Source organism: Hibiscus syriacus, unplaced genomic scaffold (genome assembly GCF_006381635.1).
Source record: "Hibiscus syriacus cultivar Baekdansim isolate YM2019G1 unplaced genomic scaffold, ASM638163v2 tig00110577_pilon, whole genome shotgun sequence".
Classification (NCBI taxonomy): Eukaryota; Viridiplantae; Streptophyta; class Magnoliopsida; order Malvales; family Malvaceae; genus Hibiscus; species Hibiscus syriacus.
This window is the reverse complement of record NW_024062788.1, coordinates 859001-873695: the sequence shown is the minus strand read 5'-3', so window position 1 is coordinate 873695 and position 14695 is coordinate 859001. Positions and strand designations below refer to the sequence as shown.

The 14695-nt window shown below is 35.4% G+C and overlaps 1 protein-coding gene and 1 pseudogene across 1 annotated transcript; one reads left to right on the top strand and one right to left on the bottom strand.

The window, feature by feature from the left end:
- Positions 1-626: 626 nt before the first annotated feature.
- Positions 627-5251, top strand: LOC120133149 (annotated as a pseudogene).
- Positions 5252-5787: 536 nt separating this feature from the next.
- On the bottom strand, positions 5788-11035 carry LOC120133116 (nuclear transport factor 2-like). The gene is made up of 9 exons (XM_039149766.1): positions 10782-11035; positions 10573-10707; positions 9363-9672; positions 8735-8982; positions 8095-8278; positions 7622-7755; positions 7475-7543; positions 6845-6923; positions 5788-6177 (listed from the first exon to the last, which is right to left on the bottom strand). The coding sequence occupies exons 1-9, from the start codon at positions 10809-10811 to the stop codon at positions 6035-6037; spliced, it is 1332 nt and encodes a 443-aa protein (XP_039005697.1). The 5' UTR covers positions 10812-11035; the 3' UTR covers positions 5788-6034.
- Positions 11036-14695: the final 3660 nt, after the last annotated feature.

Here is a 14695-nt window from a genome sequence, read left to right as displayed (position 1 = left end):
GTGGCATGCTACCGTGAAACTCGAATATGGGGTTGACTCCATGCGACGCTGCTGAGCTGCTTGGGAGGGATACAGCGCTGATGAGGCTTGGAGAGATTAGGGTTTCCAAGCAGATATCTTAGGTTACCTGCTTGTGGGCTTGCTGTACTGGTCCACTTGAGTTGTAAATGGGTTGGGTATATTTCATTTGTGACGGGCTGTAATACAAACATAAAAGGATAAAAAAAATATAAGTATGTATATTATATAATATAGTTAGTAAATATTATATAATATAACGATATTATTTAAAACAAATGAAATTTGGTGTCTTCACTTAGCTATCTAAAACGAAACTACAAGAATATATTAATAACTAAATATTTAGTTTAGGCTAAAACCAAAATCCCCAGTGAGTGGTTTCTTCTTTAAATCCAAAATTTCCAGAGTTCTTCCAGCCAAAAGATCCGCATGGAATCCTCTCCGTTCCGATGGCTCCTCATTTGCAGATAATTCCCTCTCCACTATCAACTCTAAACCTCATTTTGTTTTTCCTTTTTCTTATAGAATTTTAGAATTTATTCACTTGAAAAAGTTCTAGTTTTTTTTCTTTTTTTTTCTCTTTTGGGATCTGTGGTCCCAGCCCAAGTCTTACTGTAGCCTTCCTTTAAAGCTAATGAATTGAGATTTAGGGTTTTTGGGTTTTTTTTTCTCCAAGTTACAAAGCTTGTTTTTTTGTCTGGCATTCGGGGGATCTGTTAATCAGCTTGTGATCGAACTCTGATGAGACGCCTTCAGGTGGCGTTGGCCACTTTCGAAACAATGGAGAAAGGTTCCCCTAAAAATCAACAAACCCGGCTCTGTTTCTTAGGTTCTTTATCAGCTTTCTTCTAGATTTTGCTTTTCTACTTCCATTTTGTAGTTATAGGAAGGAGCAATACAGTCCAGGACTTAGTTCCATCACCACCAATCAAATTAGATTCTCCTCTCATTAATGTCGAGTCTCTCCCTGCTCGGGTGACCTACGCCCGTAAAGAGAAGGAGAAAGCACCGCCTGTGAAACCCGTTAAGAATACGGCTACTGAAACGATGGTGGCTTACCCTTTTATGAGAGCTTTAAGAACGGTTGAAAACAAGAGTGATCGGTGTGGGGGAAGGTATATTTATGTGCATAATCTTTCTCCCAGGTTCAATGAGGATATGCTTAAGGAATGTAAGAGTTTGAGCCTTTGGACTAACATGTGTAAGTTTACTAGTAATGAAGGGCTAGGTCCACCACTCGAGAATGTGGAAAGGGAGTTCGAGAATAGCGGGTTGTATGCGACGAATCAATTTGCGGTAGATGTGATATTCAATAATCGAATGAAGCAGTATGATTGCTTGACCAATGATTCATCCATTGCAGCTGCAATATTTGTGCCCTTTTACGCAGGGTTCGATATCGCAAGGTATCTGTGGGGATATAATATCTCGAGGCGAGATGCGGCTTCACTTGATTTGGTTGAATGGCTGATGAAGAGGCCCGAGTGGGGTATAATGGGAGGGAAGAATCATTTCCTGGTGGCTGGGAGGATCACATGGGATTTCAGGAGGTTGACTGAGGAAGAATCTGATTGGGGTAATGAGTTTCTGTTTTTACCTGCTGCAAGGAATATGTCGATGCTGGGGGTTGAATCGAGACCCTGGAATGCAAATGATTTCGGCATTCCATATCCAACATACTTCCATCCTGCCAAGGATGAGGAAGTTTTGGTATGGCAAGATAGGATGCGAAAATTGGAGAGAAAGTGGCTCTTCTCTTTTGCAGGTGCGCCTCGTCCTGGCAACCCAAAGTCGATAAGAGGGCAGATTATTGATCAGTGCTGGAAGTCGAACATGTGCAAGTTTTTGGAATGTGATTTTGGGGAGAGCAAGTGTCATTCACCGAGCAGTATAATGCAGATGTTCCAGAGCTCTCTGTTCTGCTTACAACCTCAAGGAGACTCGACGCTATCTGCCTTTGACTCGATGTTGGCTGGTTGTATTCCTGTCTTCTTCCATCCCGGTTCTGCACACACACAGTACACTTGGCACCTTCCAAAGAATTACACTACGTATCTAGTGTTCATCCCGGAGGATGATATTCGTAAACGGAATGTTAGCATTGAGAAGCGGCTTCGTCAAATTTCTCCTGAGCAAGTTAAGACCATGAGAGAGGTAGTCATAAATCTTATCCCAAGGTTGATATATGCAGATCCTTGGTCTAAATCGGAGACACTTGGAGATGCTTTTGATGTTGCTGTACAGGCTGTGATCAATAAACTAAGTTGAGGAAGAACATTATCCAAGGTGGACAGAATATGATATAACACTCTAACCCGTATCCGACCCGGATACGAGTCCAAAATGTCACATTGACATTTCAAAACCTTTATTCTTGCAAAATAACAGAACATTTGAACTTATATTAAGAAAATACGATCATATATTGTTAAATTGTATTTGTTATAAAATTTTGAGACAAAAACATATTTATAAAAAGTAAAATACGGTATAAACAGTACTGTAAACAAAAATGAACAGTACTACAGTGTATCGATACATTGATACAGGCACCGATACACTAAAATTTCGAAACAAAATTGTGCATCGATGCACTGCTACATTATTGCTACAGTACTGCTACAGTGACTTTCGTAAAATGTACATAAAACTCGTAAAAATTTAATCGTTCATTACTATACATTTAAATTTACATATATATGTTTAAAACATTCCAAAACTCAATCATATAATTTTATAAAACCAATTAGAGCATATCGTATTCAAATCTTTATTTACATGCCAACTATTATTATTATTATAAAATACATACTACTTAATTCTTTTCTGATATGATCTTTGGAACGGAGGAACTGACCTGTCTTGCATAACTTTTATCAATCTTTTTCTTCTCGAAACCTACCTGTGAAACAATCACACGCTAAGTCATAGACTTAATGAAGCATATAAAACATATAATAAAAATATAGAACATATCATATAATAAAATGCATATATATAATCATAATCTTATCTCTATTTATGGTATGATTTTTATACTTATCATTTTATATATCATAAACACACATAACGTCATATAATTAATGTAACATATTTCATATCTCCAAAACATATACATCATATGTATTATATTTGTTATTGTCTTTTTATTAGCCCATGTACATTTTTGAGAACTTAAGGTATTCGAGTATATTGAGGTTGTGCACAAATGTTGTCACCACAGCTCGTATAAATTGCACCGAAGTGCCACGTAGAATTTGCACCGAAGTGCCACGTAGAAATGCACTATAGTGCCATATAAGATTGTCCATAAGGACCACATATAAATTCCTTAAGAATCATATACATATACCAAGGATCAAGTAGGTGTCTCAAAAGACCTCATACATGCTCCAAAGAATACATATACGTCCCGAAGGACCACGTAGAATTTGTCCCAAAGGACCGCGTAGACCCTCTACTCTTGGCATGCCAACTATACCTATAGCTCTCGTATCATATAACATGAGCATTTTTCTTATGCTTCATAAATTCATGTACCCATATCGTTGCTCTTATGATCACATATTTCTTTTCTTCTGTCACATATCACATGTGCATATAATCACGTAGTTTACTTTCATGTAATTCATGTCACTTTTCATATGATTTCATGTTCATATGTCACATAGCTCGTAGAATAACATGTCAGACATAACTCATGTATAATGATGCATATAACATATAATCATGTAGGTCATGTCACATAAAAATAACATATAAACTTATTCATATAAGCTCATGTATCTCATGGTTCTTTCACATAGTTCACTATCACATTTTTATATCATATATTTTATAATAGATTCTCATATTATCACTTATTTCCTTTATACCTATTTACCATCACATAATCATTTAACATATACACTCATAAGAATCACCTCAATTATATAACCTTTTAGGAGTTACTTCTTACCATAGTAACTCCGTCACTGGATCATCGCAAGCCAATGTTTGATTAATAATACAATTAAATTGCACTCACCTTAGCTTTACTTTGATTCGATCATAATTCTTTGATTGTTCCGGAACTTGTTTAGGTTGTATATCTACATAAACATGATTTTCAAGACAATTATTAGAAGCCTAAACCTTATAACTTGTTATTAATAACTTAGGCTAATTTAATGAACCAAAATTCCATTTTTCTTAAGGGGTGTATCGATGCACTATGGGTGTATCGGTACCCAAAATAGCTTCGAATTTTCCATGCATCGATTCACCTTCAAAATTTATCTTAGTGCATCGATACATACTCATAGTGTATCGATGCACCTGTCCAAAATATGCTATTTTTACCCAAAATTCATCAATACTTCACCCAAATTTTTATGTATAAAATCCTTATTATGCTACTAAACTCATCTATAACAACTTTAACCAATTCCTATCATTCCAACACTTAATAATCTCTCATATTTCATCCAAATTCTTAAAGTTAAAAATCATACCAAATTTTCCATGTTATCCAAACTTAATTCTAACACTTATAACTTCTTATTCTCATGGATGACAAGTCAAATTCATTCTCCAAATTCATTTAAACCTTCTTATTCAAAGTTTCACTTAAAACCCCATTTTTTTTAATCTTTCATAACTTCTTCATCTTTTGATTTTAAGACAAATTAAGCTTTTCTTAAGCTTAATTATTATCTAAGGATCAAAACCCAACTTAAATTTCAGCTAATAATCAACTAATAAGAAAACTTATCTTTGCAAGCTTGGCTCTCTCTTTCTCTCGTACATGAAGAAGAAGAAGATGAAGAGAAAATATCTCTTCATCCTTATCCCCTTATACAAATATATCATTTTTTTATTCCAAAGTCAAATGACCATTTGCCCTCTCATTCTTTTAATAATTACTAATAACCCTTCAGGTTTTATTTTTAAATAAGTCATTGAACTATTCAACTTTTTCACTTTAATCACCAAATTCTGAAATTTTACAATTTAGTCACTAACCCGTAGTTTGGGATGTTACATGATAACTTTGTGGAAGAAAACCGTTCGAAGTATGACTTATTAGATGGAGGACAGCGAGATGTTGGAGTTCATGAATGGGATCCCTTCTTCTCAAAACCCAAGGAGGAGCAGAAAGATCAATCTGCTGAAGCTGCGAAAAAATCTTGGAAGAACGAGCAGAGAGGTCAAACATAAATCAAAGTTGATGAAGCAGTATATAAGTTGAGCAAATGCTTAAATGCAGTGTCCCAATGGAAAAAACATGGTTCCTTGTTAGTGCCTTGTGTATTAACTATAGTTATCGCCCACCAGGCATATCAGGCTCTTAGCCTTGTTTTTAAAACCAGAACATATATGGATAATCTCTGCACCAAACACAGTTTTCACTTTTCGGGCTACCTATTCTGCTATTGATTCTTTTTATTGTATTTGTAGCTGAGATTGTCTGTATATTGTTCTTGTCTTATCAATTTCATACAAGAAATGATAACTAATGATAATTTTTTTTTTGTTGCCTTTTATGGTCTTTGAACCATTTCACTGCGTTCTTTTTATGTATTAGGCAATTACTAGTTAATTCATCATAGTAGTACTAAGATGACCACTACTATGAGGAATTCAGTTGAAATTGCTTCTATCTCAGAACCATAAAATCAACCATCATCGAATTGCCTCACTAGTCATAATAAAACACCTCATAAACACTAAACACAAAATTTCTCCATCTGTATTGCATAACAAAATAACAACAATCAAGGGAGAAACATGAATGACCAATCAACCAAAATTAAAAATTGTCCCAACACTCTTTTTAACTGAAATAACAGACAAAAAGTAGATGCATATCAACACTCCTTTTAACTGAAATAACAGACAAAAAGTAGATGCATATTTTTCTAAAGTTTCACTGGGAGCTGCTGCTAACCCCTCAATCACCCATCAAGACTCTCAAGAACACCAATCCATCATGTGCCACAACTCCATTTGGTCGGTTTATTAGGATTCTTTTTTACCTAGAACCTCGCTGATAGAAACCATTGCTTCTTGGTCTGTAGTCACCTGATTCTTGGTCGTTTCCCCTACCCAAACTTCGAGAACCAATGCGACCTCTTGAGGATTCAGGTGGATAACTGCCCCTGCCTCTTCCCCTTCCTGATCAATTTTAAAGGCAGAGTCATGTCAACGCAAGCCTTGGACAAGGTTTTCAAAGAGTACTTACTAGTTATGCCATTTTAAATCGGAGAGTAACGTATAAATGTAAATCAAGTGTACCATTATACACCTGGAAAAGTTCAAGTGAAGAAAATGTATACTTGACCAGTAGTTGATGTTTTTCAAGATCGTCATTTTTTATATAAAGTTGCCCTAATATACAACATAAGTGGAACAGTTTAATATGTCCGTATGCAAAAACTGCGTGGCATGCCTAACAGTGTGCAAATCATGCTTTGTAAGGACTAGAATACTAAAAGCCTGATGCAAACAAAACTACATGTGTCAGTAGAAAGCATCAATCATTCCAAAATAAATAGATGCAAAACCAAGTATCATAATTTTGAGTTTATCATGGAAGTTGTTTACCAGCCAATTGCCCTTGAAGATCCACCCAAAGAATTATCTCAGAAATGCAAAATTTAAATGAGACGTGTAAACTGAAGCATAAGATTTTAGCAACTCAGAGAAGTAAAGAGTGCTATCATAGATGATGCGGATTTTCCAAAGATACCCAAAATGAGCAATAATTAAAGTATTTTATAAAATATAAAAGAAAACTCTGGCAAGCATAAAACATAACAAGGATGTGTATAAAGGCACATACTTCCTCCTCTAGTATTGCTGCTATTTGGTCTGCGCTCCTCTATGTAGACTTGCCTTCCTGCTAACTGTATAGGAGATGCCTATGGAAGAACAAAAATCGGCCAGTATTGGGGTCAAATATACATCTACAGAATCCAAAGGAAAACTATAAAAAGGTTTGGGGTACATCAAATACCCTAGGAATTCTTCATGCAATGAAAAGTTTAAAGGTTTAACAGTTGATGGTGATATAAGTCAATTGTTGATTTTAAAAAATGGACAGCATGTTGTTTTCCTTCATCTCCCCTCTCAAAACCCTCTCCTTCCAGTTCCAGTAGTTCATCAAGAAGCATTTTCAAAGATATGCTACTCATATCCACCTCACCCATCATGAGAAACAAAAAAAAAAGGCATCATACATATATAGATGCAACTAAATCGATCTAACAATACAAACAATTACAAGGTTGTCATATTTCAATTTAAAAAAGGGTACCATATTAAAAGAGTTCAAATCTCTTTCTATGTAAATTCAACATTACAGAAACACAATAAGCCAAACAAGTTGTTAGAATACATGATTCAACAAGGAGTTATTAGCTAAAATCCAACAAAGCTGCTTGACAGAAAGAACATAAACATGAAGTTATACCTTGATTGCATTGTGAACAGCAAGGATGTCTTCAAACTCAACAAAAGCATAGCAAACACCAACAACATCCTGCATGCAGCTAACACTAGTTTATTTTTCTCAAGGTCATATACCAAAGATAAAAAAATGGTAAGAAAAAGAAATTACCTTGCGGACCCTGAGAAACACGCCGTCAGGCTTGATTTTTCCAAAATTCCTAAACTCCTGCTCAATTTCAGCGGCAGTAACAGTAGAAGGCAAGTTTCTCACATATACGGATTTATATTCACCAGTATATTCACCTAAAAGGAGAAACATTCAATAATCGGATTATAACTCCAAGTACAGTCAGCATTTATATAAACTCTCAACTCTACATATATAGGAAAGTTTTTTGAAAATGGAAATACAAAAAATTCAGCCTCAAAAACCTCAATTCCTCTCCGTAAAAGCAATATTTTTATGTCAGGGCTCACATACCCAGATGATCCATTTGAGAAATGTCCTTTTTTCAGAAAACAAAGAAAAGGCTAGAGATGGGCAATTAATAAACTCCAAAGCACACTAAAGAACCAAAATCTAAGGCATTGCAAGTACTAATAAAAAGAACCACATACCAACGTAGGCATAGCTAGACTAACCTTCTTCAGAGATTAATCCTTCCTCCACCGTTGTCTCTGCTGCAGATTCAGGCACATCTGACCAAGCAGGATGTGATTGCTGGCTAGTAAACTCTGGTGTATGGTCCCAATCTGAGGTGCTCGGGGGGATCTTGTTGTAAGAATGTTGAACAGATGAAGCAGATTGCTGCTTCGGAACACTCAACTAGAACGTTTGTAACAAACAATAGTGTTAGTCAACCAAAGTTAATTTAAACTTTCAACAAGAAACACCATTTATCAGTGTATGTAGGCAACAGCCGGAAACAGAGTTTGTAGGGGAGAATTCCTATCATACTTAATACCATTAGAAAACTCGGCGAAAGTACCCATAATTTTATTCTCACTCACATGCAAGGCTCTTTTCCTTGAGTAATTAATCCTTTATATGTTTAGGGATTTACATGCATAGACTTGCTTCAGTAACGTAGGGCCCATTGTTATGAATGCCAGTGGGATAGAGGTTTGTTGCATTAAGGATCAATAAATATAGGCCTGTATAAATAAAAGGATAGCTGATTGAAAAAGTGAATAGTAGGCAGTGAGGGAGAAACCTTCAATAAAAAGGGTCATGAACGCAAACTAAACAGAATGTTGCAGAAAAGGCAAGAGGAGCACTTACAATAGAAGCATAAGTTCTCCTTGGAGGCTCCTCAACAGGTTCATCCAAAGGTATAGTTAGGGGTTCTTGCACATTGTCCACCACACTGTGATGCAAACCAAGAGTTTCCTCTGCAGGATCTTCCCCCACTGTAACTTTATCTTCAACATCTTCTTGCTCTGGGAGACTATATTTGTCAACCGGAAAATCTTCTATGTGAACTGAGTTGACATACTCACTGACCTCTTCCTCCAAAGCATAGTCAGAAACTGCTAAATCCAACAAGTTAGAGGAAAAACTAAGAAATCAAGCTTCTACCATCGTAAATAGAAAATAATAAACACCAAAGATATGCTGGGTGGGGGGGACTTCTAAATTAGAAAGTTTCAAGTAAAAACTTAGCATGCTGAAATTAATTAACAAAAAAGAAAAGAAAAAAGTGTCTAAGGTTTCAATCCGTCAAATAATAAAGCTATAAGAAATCAACTTAAGGTCATAGGATTCAAATTTTGTATAACATATAAACTAGTCATTGAACCACCAAGTATAGTACATTGCCAGAGAAAATGCGATTGTTTAAGTTGAGGGGACACAGTCCAAGGGCCGAATCCTAGTCGTCTGCATTCAGATCAAAGTTTAGAAAAGCTACCTGGTGGCTCTGCAACAGGGCTTGATACATTTAACTTAGAATTAAGCTTGTCTTCTTGTAAAGTTGAAGCTGGATGTTGATAAACCATTCCATCGTCAACAAACTGAAAGATATCATTAAGAACAAAGTAACCCTTATCTTGGGGAGCCAGGAAAAAGGTTTGCACAAATTTCCTTCTGCCATTGAAATCCTTGATTTTAACAGAACCAGAGACCATCACCAGAACTCCTCCGTTCCAAGAATCAAGAGAATTAATTGTTTTGATCTCAATTGCAGTAAAGTTTAGTGACATGGCCAAAGTGTGAATTTGCTGCAGAGAAAGAGAATAATGAAAAAAGAACCCAATAAATTTCAAATTAACACTTGTGCAGAAAAATAAAAAACAATATAATTTTATCCAAATAAGAAAGAAATCTAAAAAATACTGAATTCAGAAGAATTTCTAAAAACAAAAATTTGCAAGAGAACTTGCATTAATCCATTCATGAGGTAATAACCACTCAAAGGGCTTTGTTTGTAACATCTAAATCGAAGATAATATAGAGAGCCGATCTCTTATAATGATAAGTTGGCTTTTTTGGAACAAAGTGCTATTTCTCCCCAACTTGGGCTATACTTGCTCAATAGGTAGTTGTTATAAAGGCATCAACTTGAAGGGAAATACAACCAAAGAAATAATACTTAGTACAAAATAATATGCCATTTGTAAAATAATAATGAAAAAAGAACCCAATAAATTTCAAATGAACAATTGTGCAGAAAAATAAAAAGACAATATAAGTTTATCCAAATAAGAAAGAAATCTAAAAGATATTAAATTCATAAGAATTTCCATAAACACAAATTTGCAAGAGAACTTGCATTAATCCATTCATTAGGTAATAATCACTCAAAGGGAATTGTTTGTAACATCTAAATCGAAGAAAATATAGAGAGCCATCTCTTAAAATGATAAGTTGGCTTTTTTGGAACAAAATGCTATTTCTCCCCAACTTGGGTTATACTTGCTCAATAGGTAGTTGTCATAAAGGCATCACCTTGAAGGTAGATACAACAAAGAAATAATACTTAGTACAAAATAACATGCCACTTATAAGATAATATAAGAGAAAATATAACAAACAAAATTTAGTAAATTGAAAAAGAAGACTGTATCAAGGTCAAGCAAATTCATTCCAAAATACAATAAACAATGAAAAAAATAAAGTACCAGCATTGAAGAAGCAGATTCAGAAGAATCTCCATCGACCAGAATCATGCTACTGGCATCCGAGTAAAACTGATGAACTAGATCAGGTTGTTGTCGTAGGACCTGATAGTATTGTCCCACAAAGTATGAACCAACCTGAAATTTAAAAATAACATCAGTAGATCAAACAAAAAGAATAAACCCAACAAATCTATGTATAAAAGCAAAACCTGAACGGGTCCTGGGTAGGAAGTAGCCATTATGATGAGTGAGATGAACTCAAACCAAAAAAAAAAACGCCACAAAGAAGATCTAATCTAATCCCAGCAAGGGAAAAAAAACGAATCGATAGCTATTGAAGAAGGGATCGATTTTAAGTGTCTGAAACCCTAGGTATTGGAAAGACAAGGTTTTTGACTTTCACTGCCGTAGGGAAAATGCCTACTGATGATTTTTTTCTGCTTAAATGGGAGTTGTTTGGATCATTGGATGTAAACAAAATGGAAATTAGGCTGAAGTGATAAAAGAGTCCACACTAATTTCCTTTTGGTTGAAGAATCTAATGAAAGAAATAGAGAGTGATGTTTGCTTAGATCTGACTTGGGGGCTGGGAATCACAGATGTCTCTTATCGGTGGGGTCTTGTTCGATCCAACGATTGAAAATATAACAGCGTGTCAATTTAGGCTCCAATGTCTTGTCCCCCACTACCTTTTATTTGTGGGTCGAATCGAATTTCCCGATCCAGATTTGATTTAATCAATAGGCTTAATATCAAATAATTTTTTTATGAATAGATATTTAAAGTATATTTTGATTCTTCTCTATATTTATCTTATAAATATTATCACTTTAGATTTTTAAAAAATTATATTTGTTAAAGGTGTTAACTTTTTCCATTAACACATGTCAAGTAATTTTAAAAAATTATATAAAATTAAAAAAAATATTTGTTTAAAGAAAACACAAATTTTAAAATAATTTTAAAATTTTGAAAACTTTCATGTCAATTCTTAAACTCACATCAGCCGTCGACCTTTGCTGTAGACGAAGCTCTACCCGCATCACCTTCTCCGATGACCAAAATCCTACGAAATCGTGATCGATCGAGATTTTATACCCTTCGAACCATAGGATGAAAATAGCAATCATATGTAATTTCGATGGTCAATCGGAGACAACTACGAAGACGTATGACTAGGAGGATGATAGAGAATACGTTGACGGTGGTAGTCGTGGAAAGAAAAGGTGACGATGTCTAGTTAAAGTTAAAATTTGAAATTTTTAGAGATTTTGAGACGTTTTATAATTTAAAAAAAATTAGGGTTTTTTATAAATATTTTTTTATTTTTTTTTAAAATCAAAATCACCAGATTATACACATGTCACTTAACGAAGAGATTAACGTCGTTGACGGCCTGACATTCCGAGCACCTAAAATGGTAACGTTTGTAACGTTAAGTAATATGATCAATAAAAAAATACTTTAGGTATCTATTCGTGAAAAACGTTATAGTTTGGGCACTTATTTTGATATTAAGCCTAATAATTTTTTAGTTAATACTATATATATGGATTAATAGACAATTCGGCTCCTAAAGTACAATTTAGTTCTCATTTTAGTCTTTAAATTTTTTCTACCAGATTGGCGTTGAAGTTCTATTTTATCTGATGTCATTGAAAAACATCGGCCTAATAATCATTGGCATATCAAGGGTTAAATTAAAAATAAATTATTTTAAAAGTTAAATTGAAAGTAAATTTTTATATATAAGAAATTAGATTCCATCGACCTCCAACCATCGTACTTCACCATGTTCCAATTTATTACCTCACTTTTTGTTCATAATTTCTTACAATCCTAAATTATTATTAGGTTTTTTATTTCAATTTTATAAAATCAAGATTTAATTTGGAGATATTCATAATTCAATCTATCAAGAACTACCATATCATCAACTTCACAAACCATATTAACGTAACCTTACTTCCAAGCAATCAACAAACATGTTCGAATATCGTATAATTCAGCAGCTGCACTTGAGCAAAAACCCAGGTGTTCTGGAAAGCCAATAAGTTAACCCAATTTCCGATCTCATTCCTCGGTAATCCCCCTGCCTCTGCAATTCCCGGGTTTCCTTGGCTGGCACCATCCGTATTCAACTTCAAGAACCCACTTCGAGGCGGCAACCAAGCTATCGAGACTTGCGGTTTCGGATTTCGGTCGTCATTGTTGTTTGCCCTTAAAACCTCCACCATGGATGCTTTGATCTTGATCCACAGTTCTCCCTCGTTATACACATAATCCTCAGGTTCCATTACACGTTTGCATCGTTATTTCCAAAGGTTCCAAATAATGTACGCAAAGAGAGTAACCACCATTTGAGAATTATTAGCACTATTGAGATTAACATGGACATAGCTTTGAAGGTCATGCGTGGAAGATAAATTCAGCCCCAATTCAGCAGACAGTTAATTACAAATATACTTGGCTACTGTACACTCACGCAGGATATGATTTAAATCTTCATAACAGCCACCATAGAAGCCACAGATTGCGGTCGTGGCTATGCCACAGGCTGCCCTACTAGCATTGGTAACGAGTCGGTTACGCCAAGCAAGCCAAATGAAATGCTGCCATTTAGATGGAACTTTTAGCTTCCAAATCCATGATAAATTTATCTCCACCTCAGTTTCTCGAGAGGTGAGTGCAATATAAGCTAAACGTGTTGTGAAGATTTCGTTCGCCATGTATCACCACATGTACATGTCCTGCATAGTCGAGAGTTGGGTAGTGGGTAACCCATCACCCTTAGTGCTGCTTCCATAGGTAAAAGAGCAAAAACCTTATTGAGATCCCATCGATGCTCCATCGTTATAAACTCGGTCACTTTAATATTTGCATCTTCCGGGCTGAGAATCAGATCCAAATCCTAAACGAGTGGTCTTCCTAGCTAGTTATCCGACCAAAACAAAGTGTCTTCGCCATTTCCAATCCACTTTAACATTCCACTCTCAAGACCTTGCAGTCCAAAAAACTATACTTTTCCATGTGTGCGACCATGAAGCAGATTTATTCATGGGGTTAGCAGCGAATTTCAGAGGATCTCCAAATACCCTATACAACGATTTCATCACTTTCACCCAAAGCTTATCAGGATGGTTTAAGAATCGCCAGGACATTTTCTGAAGCCAAAAGACATTATGCTTTGCCATTGATCAAAGCCCCAAACCACCAAGTCATTTTGGTTTACAGACTTCCTCCTAAGAGACTGGATGAGCACTTCAGTATTTTCACCCCATAAAAGAAATCTGTTAACTCTATCTGTTTCCTCTACAACACTAGCGGGAATGCGAGCTGTTAGCATAATGTAGGTTGGGATAGATGAGGTAACAGAACTTATAAGAGTTGCTCTTCTCATGCCTGTAAGCAGTTTGGATTTCCAACTGCTCAACTTCATTTTTACTTTGTCAACAATGTTACTATAGGTTGTCTTAGTAACCCAACCATGAAGTAGGGAGACTCTGAGATATTTACCCAAGTCCGAGGAGGTCATCATGTTCATAACTTGCCCAAATCTTCTGTCAATGCCCAAAGTTACCGCTGGAGATATATAGTACTTCGATTTTGTTAGATTTGTCTAGAAATTAAGTTGACAAGTTGGAAATTTCATCTTGGTTGGTGGCCAACTTATTGGAAATTTCATCTTGGTTGGTGGCCAAACTTTGAACATGTTAATTTCATATTTGGTGGCTAACCTGTACACATTGGAAAATTATTTGGTAGGTGGCCAAACTTTGAACATATTGTTCTTGAAACTCAACTATAAATAGGCCTAAGTATTTCCATTAGAAATCATCCCAAAACAAGTTCTCTATTCCTCTTGTATTCTTCATTCTCCCACTTTGGGAATTCTAAAGAATTACATTTTTTGTAATATTGGCGATATAGTGAAGTTATCATCCGGTGTGGTGCCCGAGGAGTAGACGATATTCTCGTCGAACCTCGTATATTTGGTGTGTTCTCTCCTTTATTGTTTTTTATTCGGTTCTTTTCCATTGTGTTTCAATATTCAATAGTTTGACAGGTTTATCCGCTGTGCAACCTTTGGTGGTTTTAATCTTGACATTTTAGGTCAGTTTTA